Source organism: Canis lupus, chromosome 27, assembly GCF_003254725.2.
Source record: "Canis lupus dingo isolate Sandy chromosome 27, ASM325472v2, whole genome shotgun sequence".
NCBI lineage: Eukaryota > Metazoa > Chordata > Mammalia > Carnivora > Canidae > Canis > Canis lupus.
In genome coordinates this window covers 13352734-13375092 of record NC_064269.1, presented here as the reverse complement: position 1 = coordinate 13375092, position 22359 = coordinate 13352734, and the positions used below count along the sequence as shown (strand labels likewise).

Sequence of the window (22359 nt, the reverse complement as noted above, 5' to 3'; positions counted from 1 at the left end):
CCAACCTTCCAGGATTATTTATAAGAATTAGAAAAAATGTATGTAAAGTGTCTAGGAGAGCGCTTCTCATATAGGAAATGCTTAACAAAAAAAATTTTTACCTTTAGAATGATTAAAATAATATTAAGATTTAAATAACTCTTGAAATAATTTTTAAAAATTGACATGGAAATATATAAAATGACAATAATTAGGACTGACATATTTAACACAATACGGTTTGGTAAAAATGGGGTGAGGTGCTTTTTTATTAGTATAGTATGATTGAAAACTGGCCTAAGTATTTTTTTAAAATCAAATTTATTTAGATATAATTAATATAAAATAAAATATACCCATTTCAAGTATGTATTTTCATGAGTTTTGAAAAATGTATACATCCATATAGTCATCACCACTATTAAATTGTATACAACATTTCTATTATCTAAAAAACCTCCTTTATGTCTATTCACAAATTCCTCCAATTCTTGGTTGTTGGTAACCACTGATCCACTTTATGCCACTATAAATTAAACTAGTATATTTTTAAGTTTTATATGAATAGGATGATATAGTATGTTTTCTTTTACATCTGTTTTCCAAAGTGGTTGCTGTACATCCTTGTCATACTATAATCTTGATGTTGTTTTTAATTTTAGCTGTTCTAGGGAAGGTATAGTCCTAGCTTATTTGGGCTTAATTTTCATTCCCTGATGACTACAGATATTGAGAATATTTTCATGTTTTTATTGGACATTCACATATTTTCTTTGTAAAGTGTTCAAATCTTTTGCTAATTATTAATTGTTGTTTTATCATTGTATAATAAGTGTTCTTTATATTGTCAAAGTGTTTTATATAGTTTAGGTAGAAGTCCTCTGATGGATATATGAATTACAAATATTTTCTCCCCATCATAGTTTGTCTTTTTATTTTATTAATGTTAATTTTTAAAGAGCAAAGATTTCAAATGTAGATAAAGTGCAGTTTTTTGAGTTTTTTTCTTTATGGTTTGTATTTTTTCTATTCCATTTAAGAAATATTTTTCTATCCCAGATTTGTGAGTATTTTTCCCCTGTTTCCTTGGAGAAGTGTTAACACCTTAGCTTTTACATTTAGATCTATAATCCATTTTAAGTAATTTTTATGTATAGTGTCAGTGAAGGATTGATGTTATTTTTTTTCCCATATGGATATCCAGTTTCTTTTTAACATCATTTGTTGAAAAATACTATATTTGTTCATTGAACTAATGTCATGTTGTCCAATTTAATTGACCATATACATATATTTCTATATCTGCATTCTTTTTTTTTTTATATCTGCATTCTTTATTCTGTGCAGTTAATTTATATCTTCCTCTTGATGCTGATGTCATACTGCCTTGATGACTTTAGCTTAATAGTAGGTCTTGAAATCAGATAGTGTAAGTCCCCTGGTGTTGTGTTTGTTTCCAAAACTGCTCTCACCATTCTTCTTTTTTTTTTTCAATTTTTTTTTGCATTTCCATATACATTTGAGGCAACAAATTAATTTAATGCTGGGGTTTTTATAGAATTAAATACATACATTTAATTGGAATTACTATATTAATTATATATTATTAATATTATATAGTATAGAATGAACATATAAATAATGTCTGTAGATTAAATCTATAAATAAATCTGGGGGAATTGATATCTTAATAGTATGAATCTACTGACATATAGATGTAGTATATATTTCCATTTATTTATCATTCAAAGTTCTCTCACCAATTTTTTGTATTGTATGTTTTTTTGCTACTATTGTAAATAATATTGTATTGAATTCCAATTTCCAGTAGTTGACTGAGGGTATAGAGAAATACACTTGATTTCTTTGTATATTAATGTTGAATTTTGTGGACTTGCTAAACTTATGGTTCTAGTAGCTTCTTGTTGATTCTGAAGAAGTTTCCTTATTGTTCACAATAAGGCCAATTGCTGGTAAAGACAGATTTACTTCTTTCTTTCTAATCTGCATGTCTTTCTTTTTTCCTTATCTTATTGCACTGGCTAGAACTTCTAGTACTATGTTGAATAGAAGTGGTAAGAGTAAGAATTGTTCCCTGTTTTCCAAACTTAGAGGGAAAGCACTCAGTCTCTCATCATTAAGTGATATTACCTATAGTTTATTTTCATAGGTACCTTTGATCGAATTGAGAAAATTCCTTTCTAGTAATTGTTTACTGAGCCTTTTTATTACTAATGGGTATTGAGAAATGCTTTTCTGCATCTGTTGAAATGGGCATATTTTCCCCTTTTATTATGTTAATATGTTAATTACATTGATGGACTTTTTTTTTTTTTCATTGATGGACTTTCTAATGTTAAACCAAACTTACATTTGTGAGGTAAATCTCTCTTGGCTATGGTGTATAATTCCTTTTATATGTTTTGGATTTGATTTTGTTAAATTTTGTTAAGCATTTTGCATCTATGGGGATATTGTCTGTAGGTTCATGTTTCCTTGTAATTCTGAGAATAATGCTTGTCTCTTTAAATGAGTTGGGAAGTGTTCCCAACTCCACTACTTTCTGAAAACATCTGTGTAAGAGAGCTGTTATTATTCTAAGTATTTGATAGACTTTACCAGTAAAGCCATGTAGGTTTGGAAATTTACTTGGGGGGCTATTTTTAGTCATAGATTTAATAATTTTAATAGCTCCATGGTTATTTTGATTTTCTATTACTTCTTGCATCAGTTTTTGTAATTTGCAACTTTAAAGGAATTTTTCCTTTTCACATAAGTTGACAAATTTGTTTAATGTTATTCATAATAATTCTCTTACTATCCTGTCAACCTTTATAAGATCTGCAGAGATACCTGATCTTTAATTCCTTTTTTAAAGAACATTTGTACATTTTTAAATTAGGTTAGCTTCACAAACAACTTGAGAGCTCTTTCATATTCAAACACTGCTTTTCACATTACATGACTTTACTGTCTATCTGTAATATGAATCCTGAAATTCTTTGCCTGCTGTCAATAAAGGTCTGTGTTTTATAGCTGGTGAACAAAAACTAGCATGAGAAGCTTTATCTTTTATCAGGATTAAGCACATATAGTTCAAGTAGTTTTATATTTTGTCTTAAAGATTTTATTTATTTATTCATGAGAGATGCAGAGAAAGAGGGAGAGACATAGGCAGAGGGAGAAGCAGGCTCCATGCAAGGAGCCCCACGTGGGACTCAATCCCAGGTCTCCAGGATCAGGCCCTGGGCTAAAGGTGGCGCTAAACCACTGAGCCACCCAGGCTGGCCATATATTTTGTCTTAAATAGAGGCCTGCTTGGTGACAAGTTAATGGTTCCACTAACAGGAAATGGACAGATTTTAAATGGATAGAGAAAGGCTATACTGTATTTCTTGATCCTTTCACAACGAGCTCCAAAAAATTAAATGAAATTTTCCAAAAAACACAAGATTTAAGACCTGCCTAGAAAGTACAGCCCACAGATAATATACTCTGACACTTTGCACAACTTCAGAGATACATATATGAATAAAACAGGGGCTCCCAGATTAAGACTGTTGCAGTACAGTACATTTTTACAATCATACAGCCTCCCATCAACGGAACACAATTTCTGCTTGACCTAAAAATACTTTAATTCTTGACATTGGTAATTTGTGTTTTTCCTTTTGTTTCTTCTTTAGCTCAAGTTTATTAAGTTTATTGATCTTTTCAAAGAATCAGGTTTTGGTTTCATTGATTTTTCACTGTCATTTGTCCGTTTTCTTTTTTATTGATTTTTGCTTTAATCTTTATTTCCTTTTTTAACTTATTTTGATTTTATTTGGCTCTTCTTTTTATAGATTCTTAATGTAGAAGCTTAGAGCACTAATTTTTAGACCTTTTTTAAATTTTATAATATAAACATTCAAGACCAATAAAGTGTTGGTCACCACTTTAGCTTTATCCCACAGTTTTTATATGTTCTATTTACATTCAGTTTTGAAAATTTTCTGATTTCCTTTGTGATTTTTTTTTTTTTTTTGGACTCATGGGTTGGAAGTGTTGTTTGTTTTCAATTATTTGGATATTTTTCCAAATAACTTTTTCTTGTGGATTTCAAATATAGCTTTCTTGTGCTCAGATAACCTACTCTAATGATTTCTAGTCTTTAAATTTATTGAGACTTGCTTTGTGGATTGCTGTATGATCCATTTTGGTGAATGTTCTATGTGTAACTTAAAAGAATATATATTCAGCTGTTGTTGGGTCAATTAAGTCAGTTTGGTACGATTTTTTAGGTCTTTTATATCTTCACTAATTTTTCTCTTCACATATTATTTTTGACAGAGAAATGTTGAAATTCTAGTCATGGATTTGTTAGTTCTCCTTTCACTTCTATCCTTTTATGCTTTGTGTATTGTGGAGCTCTGTTACTAGATGGACAAACATTAAGGATGGTAATTTTTTTGGTGACTTAACTCCTTTATATTGATCATTGTAGTATTATTTCTTTCCTTTTGAAGAACTTCTTTTTACATTTCTCACAGTGCAAATCTGTTGGAAACCCCTATGCAAATTACTGGAGCTCTTTATTCGTGACTCTACCCCAGAACTCCCAGCTAAATAAGTCTTCACGAATGTTGATCTCCATCTCTTTGTTTGAGGAAAGCCCTCGATATTTGTTTAAATTCCTCCTGCCTCTGCCTATGGCCCTTAAGTTGTCTTCAAGCCAGAAGCCAGCGTGATCATAAAGCATAAATAATTTGTTTCTCTTCTTTCAGTGATTTCACCATCCTAAACTGTTTGTTGCCCAGTGTTTAAAACCAGTTGTTTAAAAGATTTCATCCAAATTTCTAGTTGTTTGTGGGGAGAGGCTCAGTTTGGTGTTTGTTATTCCATTGTGTCTGAAAGAAGAATTCTCTTCAAATTTTTTTTTAATTTATTTATTTATTTGAGAGACAGAGAGAGAAAGAGAGAGAGGGGGAGAGAGAGAGAGAGAATCTTAAGCAGGCTCTATATTTAGTGCAGAGCCTGACATGGGGCTCAATCTCAGGACTCTGAGATCAGGACCAGAGTCAAAACCAAGAGTCAGACACTCAACTAACTGTAACACCCAGGCACACCTTTAACTATTTTTAAATAAAGAAAAACATTAGAAATGCTGACATAAAAAATTATAAAATGCCTTTGTTGCTTCTCTAAATAATATAATAATAGAACTTTCATAAACATAAAGTAGAATAATTATGAAAATGTAATAGTTATGATATAAAAATGTAATTAAACTGAAATATATTTTAAGATGCTTAAGCATAAAATAATTAAAATTATAGGATAAATTAAATTTTAACAGTAACCAAATGGGAAGTGTTTGTATCAATTTTAAGAATTATGTAGAATAGGGATCCCTGGGTGGCGCAGCGGTTTAGCGCCTGCCTTTGGCCCAGGGCGCGATCCTGGAGACCCGGGATCGAATCCCACATCGGGCTCCCGGTGCATGGAGCCTGCTTCTCCCTCTGCCTGTGTCTCTGCCTCTCTCTCTCTCTCTCTCTGTATGACTATCATAAATAAATAAAAATTAAAAAAAAAAAAGAATTATGTAGAATATTATAAAGTTGATGTTTGGATAGGTAGATTTTATAATTTGTTTTGACTCTTAAAATGAATTCTTTATGCTTGTAAGATATGGAGCGGTAGAATTTATAATCACATAATTTTGTAATAATGTCTCCAAATTTTTTATCCTTAATAGTATAATTTATTTATTGATCCGTATTTCCTTGAAAATCCATAATTTTAAAAGTAGTTCCTTTCTCTTTTCTCTCAACAGAATATTGCCAACTAAACTCATTGTTTCCTTTAATATCATTCCATAAATGGAACCACATAATATGAAATTAATTAATTAATTAATTTAAAAAAGATTTTTATTTATTTATTCATGAGAGACACACAGAGAGAGAGAGAGAGAGAGAGTGTCAGAGATGCTGGCAGAGGGAGAGACAGGCTCCATGCAGGGAGCCTGACATGGGACTCAATCCTGGGTCTCCAGGATCACACCCTGGGCTGAAGGCGGCACTAAACCGCTGGGCCACTTGGGCTGCCCATAATATGAAATTTAAATAGAGATATTCTCAAAATTGCTGAATGTGAAATAATTTAGTGTGATTCCAATATTTAAATAAGATTTAAACATTTTTTAAGAGCAATTCAAAGAAACAGAAAAGGATGACATTGATCAGATTTGTGTATAAACTTTTAAAAAAGATTTTATTTATTTATTTGAGAGAGAGAGAGAACACGCATGCATGCACAGACATGAATGGGGGGAGGGGTAGAAGGAGAGGGAGAAGCAGACTCACTGCTGAGCTGGAAGCCAGATGTGGGGTTCGATCCCAGGACCCTTGGGATCATGACCTGAGCTAAAGGCAGATGCTTAACTGACTGAGCCACCCAGGCACCCCAGATTTGTGTATAAACTTTCTTTGCTTCCTGTACACACATGTATTTATTATAACACATAACTCTTTTTACTTGGGTTTTTCCTACTGTACTATGAGCTTGTATGAGGCATGGATTGCTTTTCCTGCTTATCTTTATTCAGCATTTATTCAGTGTCTAGTTCAGGTCAGCCATTCAATAAATAGTTATGAAGAAAACTGTAGCTGAATTTTGAAAATGAAAAGCCAACATAGTTTATTATTTCTATTTTAAAAATGTTACAGTGGGAATTGAGCAATTTCCATCAATGAATATATGTTTAACCTTTTATGATTGTCTTATGATACTGACATCTTATGACTGAGTCAACATTTCTTACTTGCCTTTATTTTATTGTTTAAAAATAGGAAGTGAAGGTTCATTTCTTGTGAAAAGAAAATCCAATTCAATTAGTGTAGGAGAATTTTACCATGATCGTGCCTTGCAGCGTTGCTCACCAAATTTGCAAAGGCATTCCAATTCATTGGTAAGTTAAATTGTGATTATGTTCTGTGTTTTGTTACTGATAGTCTCTTGAAAACTGAAATCATGCCAAAGGTAGGAGCTACTGCTGCAGAAATTGCCTAGTATATGAAAATTTTATATATAGAATATGTGTATATATTATAAACCATTCTAAATATATATTTTTTGAACCCATATGGACCGTGTTTGTGTTAAGTATGCTTAAAAATGATTTTTATCTTTTTTTTTTCTTTTCAGAGTTTCATGTATGGAGCCCAGGCTAGGTCTCTATCTTATAGAGTGGCTTGGTGCCCTGAGTACTTTCACTAGAACTCTTACAATGGTTTTTTTTTTTTTTTTTTCTTACAGTGGTTCTTAAGGAATAGAAAATATTCTCTTTGCTCCAAAAAATGATAGTGATTTTATTATACTTGTCTATTTTTTAAATAGGGACCCATTTTCGATCATGAAGATTTCTTGAGGCGAAAAAGAAAAATATTGTCTTCAGATGACTCACTCTGTGAGTATTTGAAAGTAATTATAAATAGGTATTTTGAGCAGAATACAGTAGTTTATTAAATTTCCTCTGTTCAAATTTTCTAAGTGTCAATTTTATCTTACATAATCTTCAAGTTGTATGTGCCTAATGATATCACATACTATAGAAAAATGAAATACAGTTATAGATTTAAAATTTTACCTTTTATGATGCTATGGACTGACTCTTTTTATTCTTTCTACTACTTTTCTAAAATGTAAATAATAACTGTCATCAATGCCACTCTTCATCCCCTTCTCCAGATCTATTGTTTTTTAATACTACTTATACCACTTGATTAAATATTTCTTATTTATTGTCCATCTCTGCCACTGGACTATAAGCTCTGTAGTTTGGTTTTCTACTGAATCTAGTGCTTTGAAGGGAGCCTGACAGTAGTAGGTGATCAATAAATATTTACCAAGTGAACTTAGATTACTTGCTTATATTTCCATTGTTTGTTTTTGACAAAAGGGTCATCAAAACTTCAATCCCATATGAGACATTCAGACAGCATTTCTTCCTTGCCTTCTGAGAGAGAATATATTACATCATTGGACCTTTCAGCAAATGAACTAAGAGATATTGATGCCCTAAGCCAGAAATGCTGTATAAGTGGTCATTTGGAGCATCTTGAAAGGCTGGAGCTTCACCAGAATGCACTTACAAGCTTTCCACAACAACTGTGTGAAGTAAATTTAATTTATACTTTTAACTCTCAGGATATTTGAAGAGTTTTTGCATTTTTATCTAACTGGAATGATTAAATCTTTAAAAAGAAGGATCTATTTCTGTCTGCATCATTGGACAGTAATTTTCCCTTTCTTGTGGTTTTCACAGTGGTTATCTTAGTTTGCATGGTGTTCAGGAACATCTTTGAGGATGGAGATCTGGTAAAAAGGAATCTAGGTTCTGTCCTAATGATACATGATACATGGTAGGATGTATCAAGGCTGTATGTTAATCGTGCTTTCAGTTATTTGATTCTAGTAAGACAACTTACACTGTTTAAAGAGGTAGACTAGAAATAGACCTGGTTTGGTGGCACTGGCTCTGGCTCATCCACCAAGTGTTTAACAATATGTTTTTCTCTGGCTACTTTAAGCCTTCATTTCCTCATCTGGAAAATAAAGAGGCTCAAGTAAACTATCCAGAAGGCACTTACTGAGTTTTAAAATTATATGCAACTTAAAAGTTGATTTCTTTTTTTGCTCAAAGTTCCTATTTTCTTTTTTAAATATTTTATTTATTTATTCATGAGAGGCACACACACACAAGAGAGAGAGAGAGAGAGAGAGAGAGAGAGGAAGAGACATAGAGGGAGAAGCAGGATTCTTGGAGGGAACCTGATGTGGGACTTGATCCTCAGACTGGGATCATGCCCTGAGCCGAAGGCAGATACTCAACTGCTGAGCCACTCAGGTGTCTCCAAAGTTCCTATTTTCAAAAAATTATAAAATGATCTACTGATAGAGTTGTCCTCTGAATATTGACTTTGTTCATCATTTTTATGTAGTATGGATCAGAAGTCAAAGAAGATTTACTGACAAAATAATTTTAACTACAAATATCTAAATTATTAAACCAAATTCTTTGAGCTGCAAAGTTTGATGACCACGCCTTATAAAAACCAGTATTTTTTTAAAAAAAAAAACTAGTTTTATTGCAAATGCATTTTTCCTTTTCCCACCTATAAAATTTACAATAATTTTGAGACTTTAAAGCAGTATTGTCTGTTTTTAAGTATATTTAATTTTTTCCCTTAAAGTTTATGTATTTGGAGACAGAGAGAAAGGTGATCTTGTAACGCCAGTGTCTAAAATGTGTTCTCTCTCTCCTCCTTCTCTTTGCCTGACTAAATCCTCTAAATCACGAGGGTCTCAGTTTATTTTTTTATTTTGTAAAAGATTTTATTTATTTGAGAGAGAGGGAAAGCATGAGCAGTGACAGGACAGAGGGAGAAGAAGCCTCCCCGCTGAGCAGGTTGCTGGATATGGGGCTCAATCCCTGAGATCATGACCTGAGCTGAAGGCAGATGCTTAACTGACTGAGCCACCCAGGCACCCCAGGATCTCAATTTAAATGTCATTTCTATACCCTTTTCTTTCCTTCTTTTCTTGCCTCCAGACCAGGTTGGCTACTAATCTGATTTATATTTCCATGACATCAGTGTTTTTCTCCCAATGCTCATTCATTTATAAATTTTGATCTAAGATATATTCTCTTCACTAAATTACTAACTTCTTGAGAAGAGGAGCTGTTTCAGGCTTGTTCATGACTATTCTCAGTGCCAAGTAAGGTCTAAAGTACAGTAGAGACTCAATAGATGATTATTGAATTAATTTATGATGGAATTAACAACTGATACATGGTAGACCTTCAATAAATATTTGTTAAAGAGTCAGTAAAAGAAAACTAGAATTTAGCCTAGCTAAAACAAAGATAACTTAAAAAAAGCATGACAAGGTAAGATGCATTAGGGTGTTCAAAAACCAGACCAGCTCAGAGCCTTCTCTTAAGGAAATTTTAAATTGGCATGACTAGATAGCACTTTTAAAATTACTACTTGTAGCTGCCGCTACTAGAAAATTTCTTCAATAAATTTGAGAATAAATAATATAAAAATCTTTCCTTCTTGATAATCTAGTAGATCAGAAACAAAGGCAAATTTTTAAAAATTTAAATACAATTAGCCAACGTGTAGTACATCATTAGTTTCAGATGTAGTTTTCAATAACTCATCAGCTGCATACAACACCAGTGCTCATCACATCATGTGCCCTTGCAATGGCAGATATTTTGAAACAATTTTTGGGGCGTAGTTTCACTAATAAACTTTATAATCATGTCAAATTCTTTAGAATTTCTGGGAGGATAAATACATTGATATATATAGAAGAGCATAGAGAAGAGATTGTTTTTGGTATTTTAACCTTTGACAATAATCCATACCAAAGATTTAAAAAATTGACATATAATGCAAAGTTTCCTATTAATTACCATGGTAAAATTTCCTATTACCATTGCTTAAAAATGGAAAATAGAGATTTGAAACTAAAAGTTTCGTGAAAAGGAAGAGGTTCTAAAATGAAACATATATACAATGACTATTTTTATGGTTAAATCTTATTTATATCAAAATGTAAAACTGTTTCTAAAAGGTAGTATTTTAAAAATGTATTCCCATTTAATTATGAATTCAAATATTTGTTGGGGCTTATTCTGTTTTCATTTCATTCTTTGCAAGAATAATTTACAAAATAACTGAATTAAACTCTGAACCATGTTTTTGTGAATTGCTTTTGACATTTTGCCTGTTATATTTTCCTGGTTTTTACCCATTTAATAGCAGGGATGGTTAGACCAGTCATTATACTGAAGTTCTCTTGTGGATTGTGTTTCAATTTTTCAGAAAATTCTTAATGGTTCTAGTCACCAGAGGTACAGAAGGCAGAAATATTAGTTAATTTTAAGGTTTTCAGATGGTTAGAGAATTTTAAAATATTGTCTTTCCAGATGCTGAAGTGTTTGACACATTTGGACTTGCACAGTAATAAATTTGCATCATTTCCCTCTTACCTGTTGAAAATGAATTGTATTGTCAACCTTGATGTCTCTCGAAACGACATCAGCCCCTCAGTAGTTCTGGATCCTACAGTGAAGTGCCCAACCTTGAAACAGTTTAACTTGTCATATAATCAGCTGTCTTCTTTTCCTGAGAACCTTGGCGATGTGGTAGAGAAATTGGAACAGCTCATTTTAGAAGGGTAAGAAAGGTGTTCATTAAATACAAAAGAGTTGCCTTATGTTGAAGTTTCATAAGATTGACAAAATATGCTGACATAATTTTTATGGTAGTGGGTTTTAAACAGTAATATGATAAATGGATGAGGGAATTAAAATTATAACTTCTATCAATTTTCCCAACTAATTTTAAAATTAATAAATCTGCTTTGATGCTCTTCGAAGGCAAATTGTTCTGGTTTTTTTCTTCAAAGCATATGAATTTATGAAATTAATCCTCATTTTGTTTCTTATGACTAGAAATAAGATACCAGGAATATGTTCCCCCTTAAGCCTGAAGGAACTGAAGATTTTAAACCTTAGTAAAAACCACATTACATCCCTAGCAGAGGACTTCTTTGAGGCATGTCCTAAAGTGGAGAGTTTCAGTGCCAGAATTAATTATCTTGGTAAGTGTTCTGTATGAGTCTCCTCCTAAATAATCTTTTTGAGTATTATAGGATTAGTCATATGTGGAGATGTTAGGTGAAGATTTAAAGATGGAATTTCAATTTAAATTTAATGGAGGAGTTTCAGATATAAAGTTAACAGGTCAGTGATTAAAAAAAAAAATGTATTACCAAGCCATGAAGACATTGAAGGAAACTTAAATGCGTATTGCTAAGTGAAAGAAGCCAATCTGAAGAGGCCACATACTATATGATTCCAACTCTATGCCATTTTGGAAAAGACAGAACTGTGGGGACAGTAAAACAATCAGTGATTATCAGGAGTTTAGAGGGAGGGAGAGAGGGATGGGGAGGGGAGTGGGATTTTTAGGACAGTGAAACTATTCTGCATGATGCTGTAATGTGGATACCTGTCATTATACATTTGTCAAAACCCAGAGAATGTACAACACAGCATGAACTCTGTTGTAAATGATGGATTTTATTTAATAATAATGTATTAATATTGGCTCATCAATTATAGCAAATACATCACGCTATGCAAGTTATTGATAATAAGGATAAAAATGTGTGGAGAGAAGGAATGATGGTAAGGAAAAAAGGGGTTTATGGGGACTTCTTTCTGCTCAATTTTTCTGTATACGTAAAGCTACTCTAAAAATAGTTTAATTTAAAAAAGTTTAATTTTAATACTAAAAAATTAAAATTTTTAGTACTGAAAAAAATTACAAATTAAAACATTATAGTAGAGTGCTCATAGGTTAAAATGACAGTTCCTTGGACTCCAAATAGTCTTTATACTATGGTTCATTTTAGTCCGTGAAACTAAAAATTCATACGACTGCATGCAATTCCTGAAGCAGGAATACTGAGTTTCCTACTGAAGTTTGCTCAATTGTTTGGATTATAAGTATAGTTACTATTATTATTTCTTTTAGAAATAAAATTAACCAGTCAACAGTTTTCAAATTAGTAGGGTTAATGTGTATTCATTGAGCACCTGCTCTCTGCAGAATATTACATCATCACTTTTGATCATCACTTTTATTAAAAGTTGGGGAATATTCAATGTTCTCTTAGCATGTGAGATAACAGAGAATTAAGTTTATTTGTAGTCTACCTGAACATTCTCATATTAAGGGACAAGTTTATGGGAATAAATGGGAACTCCCTATATTTTATCTTCCTTAAGAAAATAAAGGAGGCTGCATGCACTTTGCCATCCATGTAACTATTCTAAAGTGACAGTATTAAAAAAGTAATTTTTAATACTGCTAAAAACAGAATACAATTTGATTTATTCTAAAAGATTTTATTTTGCCAGAACTTTCAGTAGCTAGTAATGATAAAAGCTATGCTAGCTTGCATAATATTTTCCCCTTCCTCTTTTCCTCTAGGCCTCCTGAATATTGACCATGTTCCTACCATGAATCTGAAAACTGGGAATAGAGGGGTTCCCTCCTAGTGAGCAAAGTAAACCCAGTCTGTGTCCTTAAAAGAATAAATAGGTTCAGAAGATGGGCATTCAATAAATAAGCTAAAATGCTGAGGAAAAGTTGAGGCTGCTACCTCAGGGGGGATCTCATCTAGACTGTGGAGACAGGGAAGTGTCTCTGTGTCTGTGATACTCAAGTTAGGTCTGGAAAGAGGCGCATCTCAAGGACCCTGAGACTTGGTTAATGTCATCTTAGCTATCTCACAACAATCCTGTAGGGTAGGACAGGTATGATGTCTGCTTAACTGGGGAAATGGAAGCCCTGAGATTTTCGTGTGACATATTTAGAAGCATTGAATTAATTAACTAGTTGTGAAAGCTCGAATATAGCTAAGTTCAAAAATCTGTTTGCTTTGCGCTTCACAACTGTTATAGTTTTAGAAGTGGTCTTACATCTGGAAAGATGCTTTAGGGAGGTGATACCTGAGTGGGACTACAACCATTACAAATAAACCTATGTGAAATGCAATTTCAGTTCTTTGAATTCACGAGTCTTTTCCATATGCCATCTAAACTTCCTAATTCTTTTTTTTAATAATAAATTTATTTTTTATTGGTGTTCAATTTACCAACATACAGAATAACACCCAGTGCTCATCCCGTCAAGTGTCCCCCTCAGTGCCCGTCACTCACTCACCCCCACCCCCCCGCCCTCCTCCCCTTCCACCACCCCTAGTTCGTTTCCCAGAGTTAGGAGTCTTTATGTTCTGTCTCCCTTTCTGATATTTCCCACACATTTCTTCTCCCTTCCCTTATATTTCCTTTCACTATTATTTATATTCCCCAAATGAATGAGAACATATAATGTTTGTCCTTCTCGGATTGACTTACTTCACTCAGCATAATCCCCTCCAGTTCCATCCACGTTGAATCAAATGGTGGGTTTTGTTGTTTCTAATGGCTGAGTAATATTCCATTGTATACATAAACCACATCTTTATCAATTCATCTTTCGATGGACACCGAGGCTCCTAAACTTCCTAATTCTTAAGGGAGAATCATTTATTTTGCCACAAATACTTTTCAGATATAGGTAAAAAATAATGGCATGTTCCTTTCTGTCTCTCAGGAAAAAGAGCTTGTAGCAGGGTCTTGGAATACTTTGACCCTTGAAGATTTTTCTAAAGAAAGCATAACCTGTATTTTTAACCTTTAAAATACTAAGAAATAAATTCTCAAGCCACTTTCATAGAACCATAGATTTTTAGATCTCTAAGGAGTTACAGAGTTCTATTGTTCTAGCTGCACTATTTTATGGATGAAAAACAGGCTGAATGATTTGCTCAGTTTCCAAATTGTGTTCCACAGAATTTTTTTCCCTGGAGGTACTTCATACTGTATTTCCTTTTTGGAAGTTCTCTAAGTATATGAGAATATTGAGAACACTGAGATATTTCACTTTATTTTACTTAACGTTTCCTCAGTCTCTTAAGATAATATAATCAAAGAATGCTTTTATTAAGTAACATCCATTAGTATCCCATAGAACACTCTTTACTAGGTGGTACTATAAAGAATTATTTTTTTAAAGATTTTATTTAATTATTCATGAGACACACACACACACACACACAGGCAGAGACACAGACAGAGGGAGAAGCAGGCTCCATGCAGGGAGCCTGATGTGGGACTCGATCCCAGGACTCCAGGATCACGCCCTGGGCCGAAGGCAGGCACTAACCACTGAGCCACTCAGGGATCCCCAATACTATAAAGAATTCTTATCTTTACATTATATTGTATATTAGTATTCAAAGTGTTTTGTTATACTTGCTTAAGAGTAATATGAATTAATCTATGGATTAGTCCATTAATTATGTATGTACACATAATGATAATATCGTATGCAATTTAGAAGGAATATTCTAATAATTTTTACTTTTGTACAGATGTTAGACAGATGAACTTATGTTTGGACGGTTGTTTAGCTTTCAGATGAAAATATTCTTATAAGTATGGTATATTGTTTTGATGTTTAGTGTTAGGAGTTAGGGAATTACCTTATCTTAAAAGTAGACTTTTTTTTTAATTGTCAGGATGCAGATAGAAATTAAATTGACAGGTCATTGGTAACCGTTCTTATTGTCAATTCCTATGGAAATCTAGTTAAAATGATTAAAATGTCCCTTTTATTTTCTTTTAGCTGCTATGCCTTTTTTGCCTTCTTCTCTGACAAGCCTAAAATTATCTCAAAACAGATTTACATGTGTTCCAGAAGCAATTTTAAATCTTCCACAGTAAGTTTATTATTTTAATTTCAAAACCACACGAACTGGAACAAAACTTTCAGAAACTTGGTTTTGATTTAGGCATATCAGTTGATTTATAATTTGTAATTAATTTCTTTTTTTTTTTTTTTGGTAATTGATTTCTAAAGCTACTCAGTTTAATGTCCTTAAATCTATGAATGTTTTATTTTTACTAGACAAAAGATCCAAGTTGTTGCTTGGACTTTTTAACTTTTATATTAATTTAGGGTACTATTGTGCTGAAATAATTTAAGGTTACTAAACTGTTTTACTGTTGTAGACAATTGAGATTATAGTGGCTATTACTTTAACTTTTAAATTTTACTTGCTCTCAGAGGTGAATGTGCTGCTAGGATATTATTAACTTGAAATTATACTTATGTTTGAAAGATGTTTTTGGTAGAGATTAGGAAAATTTGTATGGGTCCAAGTATTTGAGGATATTTCTGGTTGATTTCATTAAAAATGAAAGCTTCCTGTTAACTACAAATTTAGGCATTAATTAGATATCAAATATGTCATCTTAAATATCATTCTAAATGGGTTATACATTATAAACCAAATCCGTAAGTATATATGTGCAAATATATGCATATATAGGCAAATAATAGTTATAATCTAGCCATAGAAGATGTCAAACAGGCATATAATAGTTAATTTCAATCTAGCTTTAGAATGCATCAGACACTGTTTTAACTGATCACTGGTGGATCATGTTTTTAATCTTCCTAATAAAACTATTACTATCTCCACTTTATAATGAGAACATTATTTTATTAAAGAGATGAAGTAATCTGTCTAAATCATAGTTCTTAAACACTGGTGACTCAATTTTACACTCTCAACTTATTCCTATAGGCACTTTTAGAATATATTCCTTAAAATGTGTTTGAAAGTCAAATATTTATGAAAGCTGATTAGGAGAGACATGCCATAAAGGTCTGTTCCCAGATAAGTAAAAATATTATTTAGGCCTCAGTTACTCTATATTTTTAGACAACGTCTTTCAGACATCTTTTGTTGTAAAACAAAAGAATATGCAGTTGGACAGCTTAAGTCCCCACTGAGGCTAAAAGGTACTTCTTTTGAACAGCCTGTTGATTCTTGCCTTTATCTAAATTGCATTGTTTATTAGACATACACATCTTATCTCTAATACAGTCCAATTAATTTTATTATTTTGATGCATCTTTATGAAATATGTAGGGCAAAATCCAGTGTCATTTTAAAATAAGAGCACGAATGTTGTGCAGACCTGAATCTTGGTCTAGCAGGTACAACTCTGTGAGTTTAGTTAGAACTAATTCATCATGGTTCAAATATGCTGGATGAAAAGGGTCGGCATATAATTGTAAAAGTTCAGGCAACCTTTAATTGTCAAATATATCGCATTTACTATCTTTATTCTTCCTGCATACATACACTTATGTGTGATATGTATGTTTTTCTGCTGTTTCCTGCAAACTTTGGGTTGTGTATTCCTGCATGAAAGCAACCAATTTGCATTGAGAGCCTACTGTATGCAAGACATCATGTTCAGTGTTGTGATATTTATCACACTGAGACAAGCTGGTAAAAGGTTATGCCCATGCACATTATTAATTAGCTCTAGGACACAGCCTCTGAAGAATACTCCCAGTAATGATAAAAATTGAGAAGGGGGGGGGACTACATATTTGTAACTCTTCTATAGAAGACATATTTATGAATCTTGTATAGAAATGACTATTTTTGCATTTGTTAATTAAGATTTCTCATGCATCATAAACATTGGTAAACAGTCTTTCATTCTAAGATTGGTATTTTATTATGTTTCTGAACGAAGGAAATTAGGCTTCAATTTAGTTTTTAATGGTTCTTATTCATTTAAATGTTGTTCCTAATGAGACATGCTTTTTTTCTAGCCATTATCTATCTATACACAGAAACACACATGCATAATTAAAATATAAATAATGTTAGTTTTAAAGTTGTGTCTCACTAGGGTGAGAATTTCCTATGTTATTTTATGTATTTTGGAAACACTCATTTGGTTTTTATCTTGACATTATATTGTTTTAGCTTGCGATCCTTAGATATGAGCAGCAATGAAATTGAGTATCTACCGAGTCCTGCACACTGGAAATCTTTGAACTTAAGGGAACTCTTGTTCAGTTTTAATCAGATCAGCATCTTGGACTTGAGTGAAAAAGCTTATGTGTGGTCAAGAGTAGAGAAACTACATCTTTCTCATAATAAACTGAAGGAGGTAAGAGGTCATCTTATTTGTTTAAAATGACTGCTAATTTAAAAATGTGCCTTTGTGATTTGAAAATATCACAAATTATCATTTCTGAAATCTGTTATTTGATATTTCTTACCTTTGGATAAGATCTAGTCATACCCTGAAATAAATGGGCATATTAGCATAAATTAACTTCCTTAAAAATCACTTTGTGCTCTATTTTTGAAGAATTATATGAATATACATATATTTAATCATGAATGTGAGTAATGTGTTAAGTGTTTTATTTTATCACTAAATCTCTGATTTGCTAACAGACTTGCAAATACTCTACATTTCTCAAGTTGTTGCTGAGCCATCTGTAGTGTGTGTTTTTCAGCCGACTTTTTCTTCCATTTTCTTGAATTTCTGCATTCTTCCATCATGCTGCCTGCCCATTTGTGCAGTGGGCCAGCCTTTGCTTCACTCCATTGCTTCTGTTGTAAATCTAAAACTGATTATTCATTCGTCACAGAGAAGAAATATGTATTATTGCCAACTTTTAAGTTTTTTGCCTATGAAAGCCAAAAAGAATTAAGTGTCTGAAACTGTGAAGTTCAGAATAACTGTGAATGTTTTTTAGTACCTGATTTTTTTTGACAGCAAATTAATATTTTCTATTATAAAAGTATTGCATATTGCTTAATAATTTGGAACAGGAAAAAAAAGCTATTACAATACCACCTAAAGTATAAACATTTAGTTGTATTTTAAGAACAGTAAGTTGCATGTAAGTTTATGACTAGATCTTTATAGCTTTAGTGAAAAAACATGGTGTAAAGGAACAGACTGAAGTCACTGATGATTGGATTTAGATAAATATAAGGAACATCTTTACTTTCAATGTTGTGAGGAGATAAAATATATTACCAATGGATAATAGGCTTTTAAAGATTGTAAATAAGTGACTTGGATTGTTTTGGGTAAGTCCTTTATACTTATGTCTTTAAATATTTATATAGAAAACTATGACAAACCTTTGGAAAGTTTTAGAACTCTGCTGAAAGGTAATACAAGTTGCTGATAGGCTTTCTGAGCTTTTTTTTTTTCCTAGGAAGCATCTTGTTTCTTGGCAGCACACATTTCTTGCTTCCTACCAATAGGATTTTCCCTTTTTTATTTCACTAAGATTCCTCCAGAGATTGGCTGTCTTGAAAACCTGACCTCCCTTGATGTCAGTTACAATTTGGAACTGAGATCCTTTCCTAATGAAATGGGGAAATTAAGCAAAATATGGGACCTTCCTTTGGATGAACTACGGCTTAATTTTGATTTTAAACATATAGGATGTAAAGCCAAAGACATCATAAGGTTAGATAATTTTATTTCCATTTTTAAATTAAGTTTGTTTCGGATTTCTTCCATTACTTTGATGGGTATATAATTACAATTTAGGAAATAATGTATAGTACTGTTTATGGTGATATGCTGTGTGTCATTTGCCATTTATTTAATAAATGGGTTTATAAGGTGTCCCTACAGAGCTTTTCATTTTCTCCTAGCCACACTAATGTTGAGAGCATAACTTCTCCTGATCATGCTTGTCATAGAAATGGACTGTAAAAGGAAATTATTTTTTCACCTCTTGTTACAAATATATATTCTAAAGAAATATAGCAGAGTATAATAACTTCTCAGGCTGCATTTTATATAGTAAATTGTTATCATATGTCTATTAAATCTTAAAGCATTATAGATACTTAAATAATATAAAATTACTAGCTTTGATTTTACCTGGGAGGGTGAGTAACCTACTAACTCTGGTAATTTTTGAAACCACCAAAATTTTCCAAGTATCACTGTTTCTGGTCTTTACACTTGGTGAGCTTCAAATGCCTTTGGTAATGGACTTTATCTCATTCTCTGTTACCTTTTGAGCATGTCAGTCTTATTGATACTTACTTGTAAAACTGTTTATTTGCATTTCCACAAAATTATTCCTATCTATATTTATCTTTCAGGTTTCAGCTCAATCATCAACTCTCAATGTATCCTTGACTTGACTATAATATCCAACAAGGCAGGGACCATGGCTATGTTCACTCATAGTTTGATTCTTTGTATCTAACACAGAATCTGGCATACAATTTATAATTGTTGAGTTACCAGTGAAATACATAATTACCTAATTCTCTTCTGCTTAAATTTTCTTAAATTATATTTAACTTTGATCTCTTTTTATGAGGAAAGATTTGGTTTTCTGTCCTCCTGGGCTTGATTTAATTTGAAAAGAAAGACTATCACCAACTACGCTAAACTTGACTATCTTTCATCCTATCTAATTGTTTCCCATGATTTTCCCTTTTGAAAATGGATAGAAGGGATTGATTCAATTCTTGGCAATCATTTAGTAGGACTACTTTTCAGTGTGTTATGCTATATTATCAAGCCACTATATCTACTTTTAAATGTGTTTAACATTTTTAGAAGGGAGAGACCTGGAGCAGTTTAGAAATTGTAGGCATCATTTGCTTTTTTAAAGAATGACTTTTTCAAAGAGTTTTGAATTCTTAATAAATAGATATTTGAACCATTGATATTCTTGCTTATTGATAATGCAAACAGAACTTAAGTTATATGTGAGAAAATGATTTCAATAATAGCAGGCACAATATCTCATCTGTCAGGTTGTTTTTCTAAAGCATCAAATAAATCATGAATTACTCCATATTCCTTTTAGAGAATGATTTATTTTGCTCCTCTAATTTTAAATTTTAGCAGCATTTTAACAAACTTGACATATAACACCTTTTTATATTTAAAATTTGGTATTAACATTTAACATAAAACATTTAAAATCTAGTATTAATTTAAAAGTGGTTTTATTAGCCACCTACAGCACTTCTAATTAGTTTTGATTATTTTTTTCATTAAGACTGTTTAGGAAAACATCATATTCTCTGCTGATAGTATAATAGTTTACATGCATTAATTTATAATATAACCAGTATGTTCTCAGTCTCCATTTCCATTTTATACATGCATACATATATATGAATATAGATTATATATACCATATATGAATATATGTGTACACACATATGCAGTCACATACTATATCCAATATGACATCACTATCAAAGTTTAGTGTAACAGTATGCACATATATTCTACTTTGCTGCTCTGGCATATGGGTTTTATAAAATTTTAGACCTTCCAATTTTTAGGGTTTTTTTTTTTTCAATTTTTAGGGTTTTATTTGTGTTATTTAAAGAATATATATCTCTACACACACGTGCATATGTATAATTCTAATTGGTTCATGATTATCAGCAGTCTAATTAGTATTGCAAACATTTTTATTGTTTCTGGTGATAATGTAATGTGTCATTATATATGATAATGTTACCAATCATTTCAACTAACTACACTAACATCACTAACAAATCTATGCACTAAGTGTATTGAAAAACATGTACCTTATTAGGTATATGGGCTATGCAATCTTTTGCATACTATATTTGAGGACAGTCTGATATTTTAAAAATTTCAATGAATAAGAATTCACCTATATCTTAAGTACACTGTTAAGCAGTTTATCATTTAATTTTTGTTTTTCAAATACCAGGTTTCTTCAACAGCGGTTAAAAAAGGCTGTGCCCTATAACCGAATGAAGCTTATGATTGTGGGAAATACTGGGAGTGGTAAAACTACCTTATTGCAGCAATTAACAAAAACCAAGAAATCAGATCTTGGGGTGCAGAGTGCCACAGTTGGTATAGATGTAAAAGACTGGCCTATCCAAATAAGAGGCAAGGGAAGAAAGACCTCATTCTAAATGTGTGGGATTTTGCAGGTATTTATTTTGCTAAAATCCTTTATTCAGAATTATCTTTTATTTAGGACAGGGATTTAAAAGCTGAGATCTTATTCCAATACTGCAGAGAGACCCAGTAGATCCTATGGAATTATTCCAAAGCCATTTACTTCTAATCTTACCCTTGCCACCAGAGTGAATTTCGTGGAATTCTGGTGTTAGGAACTAACAGTTGGAGCCAGCTGAAGCTTCAGTACTTCAGGGGGTTGGTAATTGACACACACGCTAAAATTACCAACTCCTAGTACGAGCCCAATGGGGTCTTCTAAACATTGTCTTTGGCTGTTTCTCTCTCTCTCTCTTTTTGTATGCTAAATATTAGATATTATCACCTAAGAAAAAAACTTTTTAAAGGCTTCTTGCTTATTGTTTGGAAAGCTAAAAGAAGTCTCTAATCCTTCTTTAGGTCGTGAGGAATTCTACAGCACTCATCCCCACTTCATGACCCAACGAGCCCTTTACCTTGCTGTTTATGATCTCAGCAAAGGGCAGGCTGAAGTGGATGCCATGAAGCCTTGGCTCTTCAATATAAAGGTCAAGTGTTCTAATTATTTGAAAGTAGAAAATATTTTTTAGGGATGCCTGGGTGGCTTAGCGGTTGGGTGTCTGCCTTTGGCTCAGTGCATGATCCCGGGTTCCCGGGTTCAAGTCCCACATCAGGCTTGCTGCATGGAGCCTGCTTCTCCCTCTGCCCGTGTCTCTGCCTCTGTGTCTCTCATGGATAAATAAATAAAATCTTAATTTTTTAAAAAAATTTCTACATGTAATGTAATTGATTTTGGACAGACAGTTGCTTCAAACAGCCTCCTAAGTTTTTAAAAATAAAATTAGAAGCATTAACAGTTTTGAGTTGAGAATTTTAAAATGTAATTAGGTTGTGACATGAAAATAGTG

The 22359-nt window shown here is 32.3% G+C and overlaps 1 protein-coding gene across 1 annotated transcript in view; it reads left to right on the top strand.

Moving 5' to 3' along the window:
- Nucleotides 1-22359, top strand: part of LRRK2 (leucine rich repeat kinase 2) — a 139803-nt gene that overhangs the window by 55090 nt on the left and 62354 nt on the right. Inside the window, 11 exon segments of the mRNA XM_025455630.3 lie at nt 6813-6931; nt 7360-7429; nt 7922-8139; nt 10964-11214; nt 11492-11640; nt 15279-15372; nt 17446-17632; nt 18777-18958; nt 21216-21403; nt 21406-21444; nt 21872-21999. Of these exon segments, the coding sequence (XP_025311415.3) occupies nt 6813-6931; nt 7360-7429; nt 7922-8139; nt 10964-11214; nt 11492-11640; nt 15279-15372; nt 17446-17632; nt 18777-18958; nt 21216-21403; nt 21406-21444; nt 21872-21999 (1625 nt within the window).